Genomic DNA, 14,175 nt, shown 5'->3' on the forward strand with positions numbered 1-14,175 from the left:
AATGATCAATATCACTAATTGGTTGACAAATTCTCGTTTACTCCTCAACGTTGATAAAACTGTATGTATGTTTTTTTCAAAGTCTGCAAATAGAGATCCAGATCCAGATGTTTTTGTAGCAGGGAAAAGATTTTCAATAGCCCATGAGATCAAATATTTAATAATAATAATAATAATGATTGGATTTATATAGCGCCCTTCTAGGCACCCAGAGCGCTTTACAGAAATCATTATTCATTCATACACATTCTCACCAGTGGTGGTAAACTACATTGTAGCCACAGCTGCCCTGGGGCAGACTGACGGAAGCGTGGCTGCCATATTGCACCTAACGGCCCCTCCGACCACCACCAACATTCATACACATTCACACACATTCACACGAGGCAAGGTGGGTAAGGTGTCTTGCCCAAGGACACTACGGCAGCAAACTGGGACAGAGCGGGATTCGAACCTCCGACCTTCGGATCATTGGACGACCTGCTCTACCACCTGAGCTACTGCCGCCCCATTTAGGCATTGTAATAGATTCACAACTCACATTTAAAACCCAAGTAAAATTTTAAACACATCAGGAATAATCTAACAACTGAGGCTGCAAAATTATACATAAACGCTATGATTCCTTCGCACATGAACTACTGTCTTACCAGCTGGTCGCAGACAGGTAGGACCGTGTTACAGTCAGTGGAAAAACTCTATAAGCAGGCTTTGAAAACATTGGACAAAAAGTCTAATTTATATCATCATTGTAATATTTTAACTAAATATGTTTTTTTAAACTGGGGAAATATGGTTAAGTTTGCAGACATTTTACTTGTTTATAAAATTCTTCATGGTCTGGCCCCCCCTCCACTCAATGGGTTTATTAAACAGAGCTGCCACCAGAGGAGATCGTAGAGCTGCACATAGGAAAAGTGCCTTTGGGCAGTCGGCCTTTTCCTGTCGAGCAGCTTGTACTTGGAACACTATACCAGTACAACTAAGAAACATCACATCTCTTCATTCATTCTCTAAAAACATAAAACAGTGGTTACTAGACAATCAAACATGCTGTCATAATCTGGTATAGGGCTCAGTTTATTGTTTTTATACCTGTTTGTGTTATGTGCTTTTATGTGAGCTAATGTGTTTGTGTGCTATAATTCTTTTATGTTGTCTGTCATTATTCGGAGTGTCATGGTTTTACTAATTGTTTGTACTCTGTGTTTTAAGGTTTTAGTGTGTGTTTTTACATAAGCCATCAACCTGCCAGGGACTGCAGATGTAAATTAGCCTGTATGGCTAAATCTGGCACATTTACATGATGAACTCATGTCAATCAATGTGCGTTCTCCCTTTTAAATAAATAAAATAAATAAATAAATAAAATTGAAACTGAGTGACAGGAGGCAGCAGGTGAGGCTGGGGAGCATTACATCCAACACCCAGACCATCAGCACTGGCGCCCCCCAGGGGTGTGTCCTCTCGCCACTGCTCTTCTCCCTCTACACCAACAACTGCACCTCAGGGGACTCTTCTGTGAAGCTCCTGAAGTACGCGGACGACACCACACCGTCTGATCCGGGAGGGTGACGAGTCCGTGTACAGACAGGATGTGGAACAGTTGGTCCACTGGTGCAGTCAGAACCACCTGGAGCTGAACCCGCTCAAGACTGTGGAGATGACAGTGGACTTCAGGAAAAACCCCTGCGCACCCCCCCACCCCCCCACCACCACCACAATCTCTCAGGACCTGAAGTGGACCACCCACATTAACTCTGTCTGGAAGAAGGCTCAGCAGAGGTTGTACTTCCTGCGTCAGCTCAGGAAGTTTAACCTGCCACAGCAGCTGCTGATCACCTTCTACTCTGCCATCATACAGTCTGTTCTCTGCACCTCCATCACTGTCTGGTTCGGATCGGCCACCAAACTAGACAAGCACAGACTGCAACGGACAATTAGGTCTGCGGAGAGGATAATTGGGACTAACCTCCCATCTACCCAGGACCTGTACCGGTCCAGGACCAGGAAACAGGCAGGTAGCATCTCTGCAGACCCCTCACACCCAGGACACAGTCTGGTTGAACTCCTCCCCTCTGGACGGCGCTACAGAGCACTATATGCTAAAACCTCCAGACTCAGACAGTTTCTTCCCCCAAGCTGTTGCTCTGATGGACTTGTCTATTTAATGCACAGTGAGCGAAAATAACGTAGTCAAATTCCATGTCTTGTTTGACCTGACTTGGACAAATAAACAGGATTCTGATTCTGATTCTTATTCTGATTCTGATTGTCCCATATAATGTGTTCTGTAAAGAACTTTGTATTGTATAAGTTGCAAGTTTGGATTCTTGGTGATAGTGAAAATATTTAAACATATGACAACGTTGGATAGGCCGGACAGTCCCCGGCCTGAGTCGGGCGATGGGGGTATGTGGCAGGGTGCAGGATTGGGGCGTAGTCTGCGGGGGAGAGAGGGAGTGCGGGGGAGTAGCGCACAGGTGACGCGGTTTGGAACAGCTGATTGTGCACAGGTGTGTCTAATCAATCTCTCTACCTGCCTGTGTACTTCAGTAGTGTACGGGCCCTGGAGACGGAGGGTGATGAAACGGAGCCGCCTGAGAGACGGACATGACGGCTGCTGTGTGTGTATGTATACGTATCGGACCAACAGTGACCAATAAAGTCCACCATTTCTCCGCTAACCCACGTGTGGATATCCCGGTAGCACGAGTTGGCTACAAGAACCAACAGGTTTTAAAAGAAACAGGCTGTGGTCCGGGAATCGCAACCAGAGTCTTATACCATGTGGACCAGGGCCTTCATTTTTAATTTAAAATGATCTCACAGCTTCGTCATCTTCTTTCTCTTCCTCTTATTACTTTCGCTTTGCTGCGTTTTCTCATTGGCACTGTCACTGTTGTCAGTCCCGGGCCGGCGTCTGAGCAGCTAAACTGTTCACACACGTCACGAAAAGCATGACGCTGTCTTCTTCCGCTTTATAAGGGACACATACGTGTTAGCACGTTGTGTCACATTAAAAAGAACTCGTGCGAAACATGAAGTTTAAATTTGTTTTTTATTTAAACGAGGCTTCGAAATTCCTCGATAATTTTTTGTAATCGAGGTACTCGAGGAATCATTGCAGCCCTAGTCGTTATAGAAGTTGATGGTCTGTTAGCCTGTCCAATGACCTTTAGGACTCATACCCTAGATTTCCAATGTGCCCCCGCACAGACTCACACACTTAGAGGCGTGCTTGCGTAAGGGTTCAGGGCTGTCCCATTCCTAAAGCCGTTAAGTGCGCGAGGGCTCCCGGCAGATATTTTGAGCCTTTACTGCTCACTTACCATAAGTCAGCATCTCCGCAGACTTTTGGAAAGGGAATTACCCACAGTTCATTGTGTTGTGACATAAAAGGAGGCTACCAGGGAGAATGTAAACAAAACAGGGGGCGGAGGAAAAGAATTAATGTGCGACTGCGAGAAGAAAGAAGTTCACCTGTAAGTATAAATACAGCCCACTGTTGATTTAAATTCAGAAACTGTTGTCCCGTGATGATTTTTCAACTGCCCTATTATATCCTTTACTAACAGGGAGCGACCAACAAACGGAGGGAAGAAAACCAAAAAAAGGACAAATGAAGTTTTGGACTTTCTTCAAGACTAAAGACAAGAAAAGAGGCTGAGGGAGCTGGATGAAAAGGAGGAGGAGAGGGACAAGAAGAGGGATGACCAGTTATCTAAGTCAATTGACATTTTTGCGTAATAATGGTGGACAAAATGTAGTTTTCTTCATAATTTTTTTATTCATAATTTGAGGTTCAATTTCTTTTGTTTTCATTTTATATTAGACAAATCCTCAGTTGACCTGGTGTTGAATAAACAAGACTTGCTTTTCTTTAATCTGAGTACAGTGTTTGAATTAAGATTCCCTATGTTAACAGAAATGCATACATGTAAATACTAGCAAGACAGTTTTAGATCCAACACAAACAAGTCAGGCAGTAATTTGGTTATTCATTTATTCATGACCACAAAATTTAAACAATTTCAGCAAGTTGAACAAAAACGTTAATAGTAATAATATAACTGAAATATTTAGCTCAGGTTACCATCAATGTATACGCTCTCTTACAAATATGAAATGACATCATGCTGAAAATGGAAAGTAATATTAGTTGGTCATAACACAGCTGGGATATTTAACTCAGGATACCATCAGTTTACACGCTCTTACAAAAATGAAATTACTCGGCGATTGAGCCTGGCATACTGGATGCGCTGGTATGGGTAGATTGAAAGAAAGACACTACATTAACAAGGAAATACATATTGTACTGTGCGCATATTTAAATTGTGTTCTTTGTTGAATTTTATGCTCCTTTATATAGCCTACCACTTTGTTTTCAAACATCCGTAGGATGATCATTCCCAAATTTATAATACCGTTTATAGTACGTAACATTTTGATCTGACGTGTTTCCGGTTTCTGATAAAGTGCTGTCCCATTCTTATTTCTACCATTTGGAGCCCTCACACTCTCTCACACTTGATCACTTCCAGCTGACGTCACTGAAGTCTGTGAGGGTTCAGGGCTTGAGGGTTTAGGGCGGAGATTGGAATTCAGGGATAGAGGAGGGAGCCCCCCTTATGATCCTGGTCCTGCTCAAGGTTTCTTCCCTCTTAAAGGGGAGTTTTTCCTTGCCACTGCCTGGCTTAAGGTTTTTATCCCACTAGGGGAGTTTTTACCAGCCATTTTATGTTATGTTTAGTGTGTATCACTCATTTCAGACTTGCAGCAGATCAGATGAGCCCCCGTTCCTACACCCCTCATATGTAAATTTAAAAAACTGAAAAATGATGAGAAAATTGGCTTATAGGCTTCTGGCCTGTTGTTGCTGGCACCTCTGAGTATTTAAACCCCCTTCCCCCACCCATCTGAAAAATTGTATTCTATTTTCTAATTTTGTATTTATTTAGATATATTTATACTGTGTGCCAGTATAAAGAAACAGTATCAGGACACTGCAGGGTAAACTTCATCAGCAGGCCAGGTTGAACAGCAGAGATTTTACTGATGTTAGTTCCTGTTTGTGCTGAAGCAGAATGAGAATCACATGGTGGAGTGTAACTTTAGCTCCGAGTGTTGGTGAGCTCCGCCCACAGTTTTCTCTGCTCCTCAGCTGAATGGAGAGTGGTGATTGGGGATTGGGCTTTTTTGTTCTCATGAGTGCAGAAGGGGTGTGTGGCACTACACTGAAACTATGCGCCCTGACTGACGTCAAGGTGTGGCTTTTAAGACTCTTCAGCGTGATCCAGGAAATGCCGGCAGACAAATGCTGCAGAGCCAGTTATTTCCAGGGATCATAAGAGCACAGCAGCAGAGCAGGCAGGCAGAGGAAAACTGGAAATATGGCAGATACACCAGAAACCCAGCCAGCTCCCGTGATCCAACAGCAGCAGCTGTGCACTATCAGTTCAGGGGAGCTCAGCACGGATGATCCGGCAGTATGTAGTCACTCCGCCTGCGTCTCCTGCGGTACAAACAAAAGTGAAGAAGTTCCTGTCAAACCTGAAACCTCTGATGGTCCTGAGCAGAAGAGCACAGCTGAAGTTCCTGAGATCAAGAGCAAAATGGAACAAAGTCAGGACTCAAAGATGACAGAAATGAAAATCCAAGAAGATATGAACGAGTCCGAGGACCCCAAAAAGCCTGTTGAGGATGGAGAACCACATGCAGGCGGAATGGCGAATAAAGAAGAGGAGAAGGAGGAAACTCTGGGTCCCGACAATGTTGTGTGTGACTCATGCATTGAGAGCCCCCGCAGGGCCCTCAAGTCCTGCCTCACCTGTCTTGTGTCATACTGTGAGGCACATCTTCGGCCTCACCTGGAGAACCCAAAGTTTCAGAACCACCGGCTGGTAGAGCCTCTCAGGGACATCGAAAGGCGCACCTGTGAGAGCCACAAGTGGCCGCTGGAGCTTTTCTGCTGTGCCGATGTCTGCTGCATCTGCCAGGACTGCGTGACAGAGGAACACCGGGGCCACAGCACCATTCCCGTGGTGGAGGCTCGGAGTCGGATTGAGGCAAGTGTTGAGAGCACGTTGCTCTCCCTGCCATCTGGCACATTTCAGAACTTTAGATTCATGTGAAAACTGAAATCAAAATCTTTCTGCCACAATACGTCAAGCAGGTCAGCAGATTAAAATAAATGTCACAGATGGAAATGTTCTAAATCCATTAATCGCTCACATTTATTCTAAAGTTAATTTAGTTCTTGCTGCATGTAGCCTAAAAAACGAATGGCTTTATACTAAATTTTAACTTTTCAACACTTTTGATATTTCAGTTAAATATTTAATGTATAAAGCAGTTATTTTTAATGTTGATTGTTGTAGCCTACCTGCTGAAATTCAAATGATGGCTTACTTTAATATTTTATCCACAATTACCTTGTGTTTCATCTTTTCAAAATCACAACTTTATACATAAAAAAGCATCAAATCAGATATTTTGAGTCATGTTAATTTAAAAAACTGAAGTGATATGTGATAAGGATAGGCTTCACAGATCTTCTGGCATGTCCAGATGGACACTTAATTTAATATTAACAGTTGCTATGTCTCAGTGTCCACTCTGAGATCCATCGGATCAAGCTGCAGGGTTATTAGTCTCCGAGGGGCTGTCTATGACCCTCAGGTTAAAGTGTTCCAGTCCACATTCCTGCAGAGGCACCTGTTGTTGTCAGAGCAAGTGGCTGCTAGGAAAACCCCGGTGAAAAAGCTTCAGTAGCTCCTTGCATGTGGAGTGTTTTCTTTAACTGAATTTTTCTTTAACTGAGGAAAAGGATTATTTCTACTAGAAATAAGCACCGACAATAACGTGATGAAAATACAACAATATTTTCCACATCTGCTGAGAGCTCATCTTCCACATTGTCTAACTGGAAACGTTATTACACATGTCACACTTTTCTAATTGTACTGTTCATTCAAGGCATTTACACTGTTTCCAATTTACAAAAGCTATAAACTTCACTCTGCAGCTCACATAGGTAAGATGGAATTACTCATTAATGCTCTTCGACTGTATTTAAAAAAAAAAAAAAAAAAAAAAGATAAATAAACATTAACTACTAATTTATGATCGAAATATAAAACAAAAGAGCCGTTTTTTTCCTTAAATGTACAGTTATTTTGCAGGCTGAATAGTTTCTCATCCAGATGGTCAACTCTCAAGATGTTTTCCTTTGACAAAACCAGGCGGAAAAAAACAGGGGTTAATTTATGACAAATTACTGTTATCCTTAAACATGTGGTAGATGTTTGCCCCCCTAGTGTAAGAATATATGGTTGTTTGTCTATTTGTGGTCCGTCTGTACAGGCGACCTGTCTGGCGTGTATTTGCCTTTCACTTGAACAGAGCTGAGAGAGACTCCAGCAGAACCCAGTAACGTCCCTGCGTTAGGGGTGTGTGTGTGTGTGTGTGTGTGTGTGTGTGTGTGTGTGTGTGTGTGTGTGTGTGTGTGTGTGTGTGTGTGTGTGTGTGTGTGTGTGTGTGTGTGTGTGTGTGTGTGTGTGTGTGTGTGTGTGTGTGTCATTCAAGTGCAGTTTGGAAAGTTTAAGAGCGTTTACAACAGATAGTGTTCTCGCAAGAAGAAAGTTTTAAAACTTTTTACGTAGAGATGTATTGTATACTGTGTATATATAACACAAACATGCAATAATATCATATAGTATTATATGTTAAATGTTTTTATATTTATTTTGTATGATACGCTGAAGTCAAAGCATGAAAACTCAATTGAAGGGAAATAATGAGTTCATGTGGGACTTGTACCACAGCAGCTTCCTTCCATGAACTTGTCTTCTGTCTTTTCAACTCGAAGTCTCCTTGATGTCATTTCAGAAACACAACAGACAAACAGTTGCTTCTAAAGCAGAGGTATGACAGAGAAAATGACTGTGACAGCAGAGCACATCCTTTAGTGTTTTTGTTGAAAGATGTGGTCTGTCCACTACATTATACTACACTTTCCAACCTGGGATCACAGAATATTTTCACAACGTTTAAGTAAAGTACTGAAAACAAAAGTACTAAAAACAAAGCGGAAAAAATGGAAAAGTTGCAAATTAACATTTTAATCAACAATTTAACTGAATCATTACTCTTTGAATTCTTCTATACACAGCTAAAGTTAGTATTTGCATGTAAATAATATTAATAATAAATAAAACTAAATCATTTCTGAAGAAATTTTGAAGGGGTCCCAATGCTACTGCCTGTTTGTGTATTTAGCGCAACTGAGAGCAGAGAGGTCACTGCTGTACGAGAGAGACATCTTTTTCAATATTTTGGTTTATATGATTTAAAGAGAGATTTCAAATAAAAATAAAATGCGCAGTGCCACAAGAGCTACATCTTGTAAAAGCCAACAAAAATGTCTTTTTTTAAATATATAATTTATGGGGGTTGAGTAGAAGGTGTGGGCGATAAAGAGATTTGTTTAAGAATTTTAAAGATTTTTTATATATATATATATATATATATATATATATATATATATATATATATATATAGAATGGAGATCCTTATCAGCTAGCGTGTGAGAGTCTGGAAAAATCATAAAACTTAAACAGCCATTTCTAAAGACCGTAGACTGAGACCCATCGTTTGAATATGTTATAGTCCAAAGTGATGTTAAAGTTCGATGGTTTCTCTACGACAAACTATGGCTGAGCAATAGGTCTCCAAAGAGGGCTGTTTTTTTTTTTTTTAAGTCTCTCAGCCAAATCCCATTCAGTGTGTATTGCATTTTAAAACAAGATTCTAGAGAATTTCAGGAATACCGTTTGATGAATCAATAACAAAAGTCATGACGCACTGCGTCCCATTGAGCCGGTTGTTTAGATGTACTTTTTGTTTGGTTTTCTCAAAATCTGTCCAGAGGCGGCAGAAGAAGTATACAGAATCCTGAAGAATAAATATGAGCAATAAGAGGCTTGCCAATTTACATTTGCACCCCTTAATTACTGGGAATAATTATAAGCGTTTTCTCTGATTGATATATTTCATTATATTTTATACAAAAAGCAGAGCTGATGATGTACCTATCTTGGACACCTTTCCAAAATAAAGACCATAGGCAGTACAGTTTTAATTTGCGCTATTGACTGGTTTTCATCTCCACAGACATGCTGAGAAAAAGGGATGTGGAGCCCTCAGGGTCTGAAATGTATGTGAAATTATTGCCTGGAGTAGGAGCTTCAGTTCATGAGCCACCTCAACTTGTCTGAGGTATTTGGACCTGACTTGTTACACTAAAATCAACCCAACGCTTGGAAAGCCACAGATGTGAGCTAGAAGAACAAGATGTGTGACCTGCACAGTTAGAAGGAAAGAAGGAAAAAAGACAAACTGATTTTCCTGCAAAAAAAACCCCCCAAAAAAACCTAAATGTTTACATCTGCTAAATACTTCCATGGAGAACCTCGTGTCTGTTAGAGTTTGACATATTTTCAGCATTACAGTTTGAATTGTGGTTTCCATGAGCAAATTGCAGAGTGAGTGTTGAAGTTTGTTTTTGTGCTTTATGATCACAGAGAGAGCTGAGGGAGAAACAGACAGAGATGGTGAAGACGGTGACAGCAGCAGAGAATGCCATCAACAAACTCCACCTCAACACAGTTTCTATCGAGGTAAACACAACATACAGTAGATGTAATTCACAGTGTCCCACAAATGTTGCAATAGTTTAATTAATTAGGAGTGTGCAACAGCTATTTTTGATCCCAGAGGTCTGGAGTCACTGAAGCCAAACTAGCTACTCTGAGGCGTGAGAATAATCATGTTTGTTATGTAGTGTTGAGGCAACAAGGGCTTCCCTACACAAGGTTGTAGTTATGTAACATAATCATCTGCTCCCGTTGCATTTTTTAGCACTCGGTGACAGAGGTGCAAGCAGTGATCGAGAGCCAGTTCGAGCGGCTGCAAGCAGTGGTGGAGAAAGCCAAGAGGGAGGTGAAGGAGATCCTGGAAGTGGAGGAGCAGCAGGCACTAAAGCAGGCCGAGGGCATCAGGGTTCACCTGGAGCAGAGGTGCACAGATCTGAAGAAGACTCAGGCGCAAATGGAGAAACTCTCCAGATATAAAAATGATGTGGACTTCCTGCAGGTGTGTTCAAAATCCACGGCTGGGCTATACTTCACTGTAGATAGTGCTTAAAAAAAAAAAGGTCTGCACAATGTGCCCGTTTTGACATAATATGTAATTAGATGGAGGTAAAAGATGAGGGATATGGATAACTGGTACTAATGTCTGTCATGTCACATTACCCTTCAAATGCAATTATGAACAGTGAATGACATTTTCTGACTGAGCAGGCCACAGAGAAAGTGATTGAGCGGCATTACTGTACTGTAGGTCTGAACTTTTTTAATTTTTTGAGTTTCTGGGTCAGGGTTATTATATTTATTATTTAGTGCTGTCAAGCGGTTAAAAAAATTGAGCGATTAATTAAGTAAGATCTGTAATTAATCTAATTAATCGCTTTTTTAATCGCACCTAAAAATTGCTGAGAAAAGCCCTCAACTTGAGGGCTTTATATTCATTACAGTGAATTATAATTCATTATAATAATAATTCATTATAATAACACATTCTCAATACGGAACATCTGCTTTACTGTTTAAAACATGAAAAAAATCAATGAGCAGAGCTAAAATATTCTCAATCCCACGGGTCTTTGCTTCAAAAACTGCCCACAGTTCAAGCGACTATGCCCACGGGGTTTGTCAGATTACATCTGTTTTTTGGGAGACAATTTCTCTGTTTGTAAAATACAGTGAAAAAAAATACAAAATGATGAAACAGTAAATTAATCAGGGAAGTCACAGAGCAAGATTACAATTTGGACTCATTTGTAAAACAATGGTATGGTTTATTACAGAAACCCCCCAAAAAATGCATTGACCCCTGATCTTCTACTTCACTTGTCTGAATCACAGATGGGAATCCAAAAACTAAGTCCAGTGTGATTTGTGCGCTTTAAGTTATGAAAGCCCAAAGGCATCGTCACTCCCCTGTTCTCATTCCTGAGTGGCACTGTTTGTTTTATAGGAGTATGCAGAGTGGAAGAAAGAAGCCACTGATAACTCCCTTCCTGGGGTCTACATAGGCCTGATGGACTGTCTGAACTCCTTCAGCCACGTGATTGTGAAATCCACTCAGGAGCTCTGCGGAATGCTGGTCTCTTCGTACACTGAAAAAGTCAAAGAGACGTGCAAAAACGGTAAGTAAAAGCATCAAGCAATGATGTTGACTGAGGAAAGCACACCCTTACCTGCAGTAAGTTACAGATATAGACTTGCCTTTGACTTTCAGGGCATGTTCACACATGTGAGGAATTTTTAGACAAAGTCATGTCTCAGTGCTTCAGTAAGAGCTACCAGTGGCATGAGTCACATCCAAACAGAGTAAATTGCAGAAGCAGGAAGACTTGCACATACGTGTTTACCTGGGATGTGTGTTTATTGCAGCTTCTAACAGAAATCAAAGTTGTTGTCTTCCATTTCAGACAAAATGGGAATAAAGACAACAGTCCATGCAATTGTTGCAGCCAAACACAACATGTCCATCCCTGATCCTGAGACGCGCGATGACTTCCTCAAATGTAAGTCTTATGTGGGACAGCTGGATGAGTGTGTAGTCAAGAATTTAGGGATTCCCTCAAATCCACAGCAACAGGGAGAGATTTTAGGTAAATGTAAATGAAGATAAAAGGTAAATGTTTTCAAATCAGTTAATTCCTATATTTAATTGATAAAAGCATAAAGAAAGCATAATATCTTCTTTATAGAAGGTCTAATTTATTTTAGCAATTCAAACCAAATTCCAGGTGTCCAGGTGGTAAACTGGCCACAACTGTCATTCTTTTTTTTTCTTTTTAACATTTAGTGTTTTAAAATGACCTTAAAACGAGGTCCCTTTAAAAACTATAATTAATGGGATGCAGTTTTCTTTAAAAAATGTGTTTTTGTTAACATAAACACAATATATTTCTGTAACGCTCCACCATGACTTGGATGTAAATCTGCTTTGTCGTATAAAGGAAGTCTCTCTACTGTCTGTGCTACTTCCTCTTCCTATTATGCAAAATTGCTGACATGCTGAAACAACCCTATGCAGATGCTGCTCAAGTGAGTTTTGATGCTGACACGGCTCACAAGTTCCTCCGCCTGACCGAGGAGAACCGCAAGGTGACAAACACCACCCCCTGGCAGCATCCCTATCAGAGTCAGCCCGAGCGCTTTGAGAACTGGCGGCAGGTCCTGGCTGCAGAGAGCTTTTACCTGGGCCGCCACTACTTTGAAGCAGACATCAGCGGTGAAGGGACGCACATCGGCCTGACCTACAAGAGCATCGACCGCAAGGGCAGCGAGAGCAACAGCTGTATCACGGGAAACAACTTCTCTTGGTGTCTCCAGTGGGTTGGACGCACTTTCTCTGCATGGCACAGCGACGTAGAAACTCCACTAAATGTGGAGAAGTTCACTCGTATTGGGGTTTATGTAGACTATATGCAAGGGCTGCTGGCTTTCTATGGGGTGGATGTCACCATGACACTCATCCACAAGTACACGGCTGAGTTCCGGGAGCCTCTGTATCCAGCCTGCTGGCTGCCCAAAAAGGAGAACATTGTTTTCTTGGTGACACCTGGGGAACCTTTACCTCTAAAAAGCCCTTCCCCTCCCACCTCACCTGGAAACGGAGCGTTTGCTACATGAACCTGCGACCTGTCAGCGTTTAAAATAATAAAATAATAATAATAAAGAAATGTTTAGCTTGTTTACAGCAGATTATCTTTGTCGAAGAACATATACTGTGTGTATCTGATGTGTCCTTTGTATTTATGCATACACATGACATTGGAAGAACTGTTACTGGAAATGCTCTATCTTTTCTGTATGCAAATAAAGTTTTGAATTTTCACAGAGCTCTTTCACATAAGGATGTCCACAAACAGGAAAATGGATAAGTGGGAGTTTTATTTGTCGAGCGCAATTAGTAGAATTCAGTCTTTTCTGTCAGCTGCCAAACTTCTGCAATCTGCAATGCTACCTGGGAAAATGTTTTGTAATCTGACCAAACAAAAATTGAATTGTTCAGGAAGAATACTCAGTACTTTGTATGAATGCATCCCAGATGTTGAACTGCTGGCTCCAGGTTTTGGTCCATGCTGTACTAAGAGAGTTCACCTGTGTCACCTCCTGATGTTGCATGCCATGTCATCTGCTCACTTGTTGCCAGGCAATTAGCACAACATCCCAATGGATTAATGGTGATTTCTGCAGGCTTCAGCCAAGCTCCCCTCCACAACCTTCACTACTCCAACAATTATCCACTCATCTTTTTGTTTGACTTTCTTTTCTCAAAAACGATTCGCTTACTTTTTCCTGCAGCACTGCAAACATATACTACTATTTATTTATTTGTTAAACAGTTTTAGATGTTATTAAAAAAAAATGTGCATATGTGAATTATAACATATATGATAGCAATCTTAAAAAAGATTCCTAAGCTTCATCCTGTTTAACAAATTGTATATAGTGGAACCATAATTCACTCTTTAAATTTCTGCATATGATTTTTTTGCAGCTTGCAGAAAAAAAGTTTTTTCACCTTAAAAAGAAACATTACCATGAAATCAACATAGCATAATAAAAGCATACCATATCACAAACAAAATGATTATTGAGATTATGAAATTAATCAAAAACTAAAAGAAAGATGACAAAGAATGTGAATAGGAGAGTCAAGGATGATGGTTTAATCATCCATCCATCCATTATCTATACCCGCTTTAGCCTTTGCAGGGTCACGGGGGTCTGCTGGAGCCTAGCCCAGCTAATTTCAGGTCAGAGGCAGAAGTACACCTGGACAGGTCACCAGTCCACACTCACGGGCAATTTATAATCATCAGTTAACCTACTATGCATGTTCTTGGACTGTGGGAGGAAGCCGGAGTACCCGGTAGAAAAACTAGCAACAAAGCAGGTTCATGTCCAGAATCAGATTTGGGCATGCAGTACTGAACAATACATCATATAGGCTAGCGCAGGGAGATACTGATGAGTATGGACAAGAGATAAATGTTACATTATGTAATGTCAGAAATATGAGGAAGAAAGA

The 14,175-nt window shown here is 41.1% G+C and overlaps 1 protein-coding gene across 1 annotated transcript; it reads left to right on the plus strand.

The window, feature by feature from the left end:
• Positions 1 to 5,226: 5,226 nt before the first annotated feature.
• trim16 (tripartite motif containing 16) lies at positions 5,227 to 12,975 on the plus strand. Its single transcript, XM_061708675.1, has 6 exons — positions 5,227 to 6,071; positions 9,588 to 9,683; positions 9,925 to 10,158; positions 11,104 to 11,275; positions 11,561 to 11,656; positions 12,172 to 12,975. Exons 1-6 carry the CDS (start codon positions 5,397 to 5,399, stop codon positions 12,768 to 12,770), a joined length of 1,872 nt encoding a protein of 623 aa, XP_061564659.1. The 5' UTR covers positions 5,227 to 5,396; the 3' UTR covers positions 12,771 to 12,975.
• The last annotated feature ends 1,200 nt before the right edge of the window (positions 12,976 to 14,175 follow it).

This window comes from Cololabis saira, chromosome 19 (assembly GCF_033807715.1).
Source record: "Cololabis saira isolate AMF1-May2022 chromosome 19, fColSai1.1, whole genome shotgun sequence".
Taxonomy (NCBI): Eukaryota; Metazoa; Chordata; class Actinopteri; order Beloniformes; family Belonidae; genus Cololabis; species Cololabis saira.

Excerpts from the sequence above, each read along its gene's own strand:
- trim16 (XM_061708675.1), top strand. The coding sequence starts at position 5,397 with ATGGCAGATACACCAGAAACCCAGCCAGCTCCCGTGATCCAACAGCAG. Across the intron at positions 9,684-9,924 it reads TCAACACAGTTTCTATCGAG|CACTCGGTGACAGAGGTGCA; the intron begins GTAAACACAACA and ends TGCATTTTTTAG. Across the intron at positions 11,276-11,560 it reads CAAAGAGACGTGCAAAAACG|ACAAAATGGGAATAAAGACA; the intron begins GTAAGTAAAAGC and ends CTTCCATTTCAG.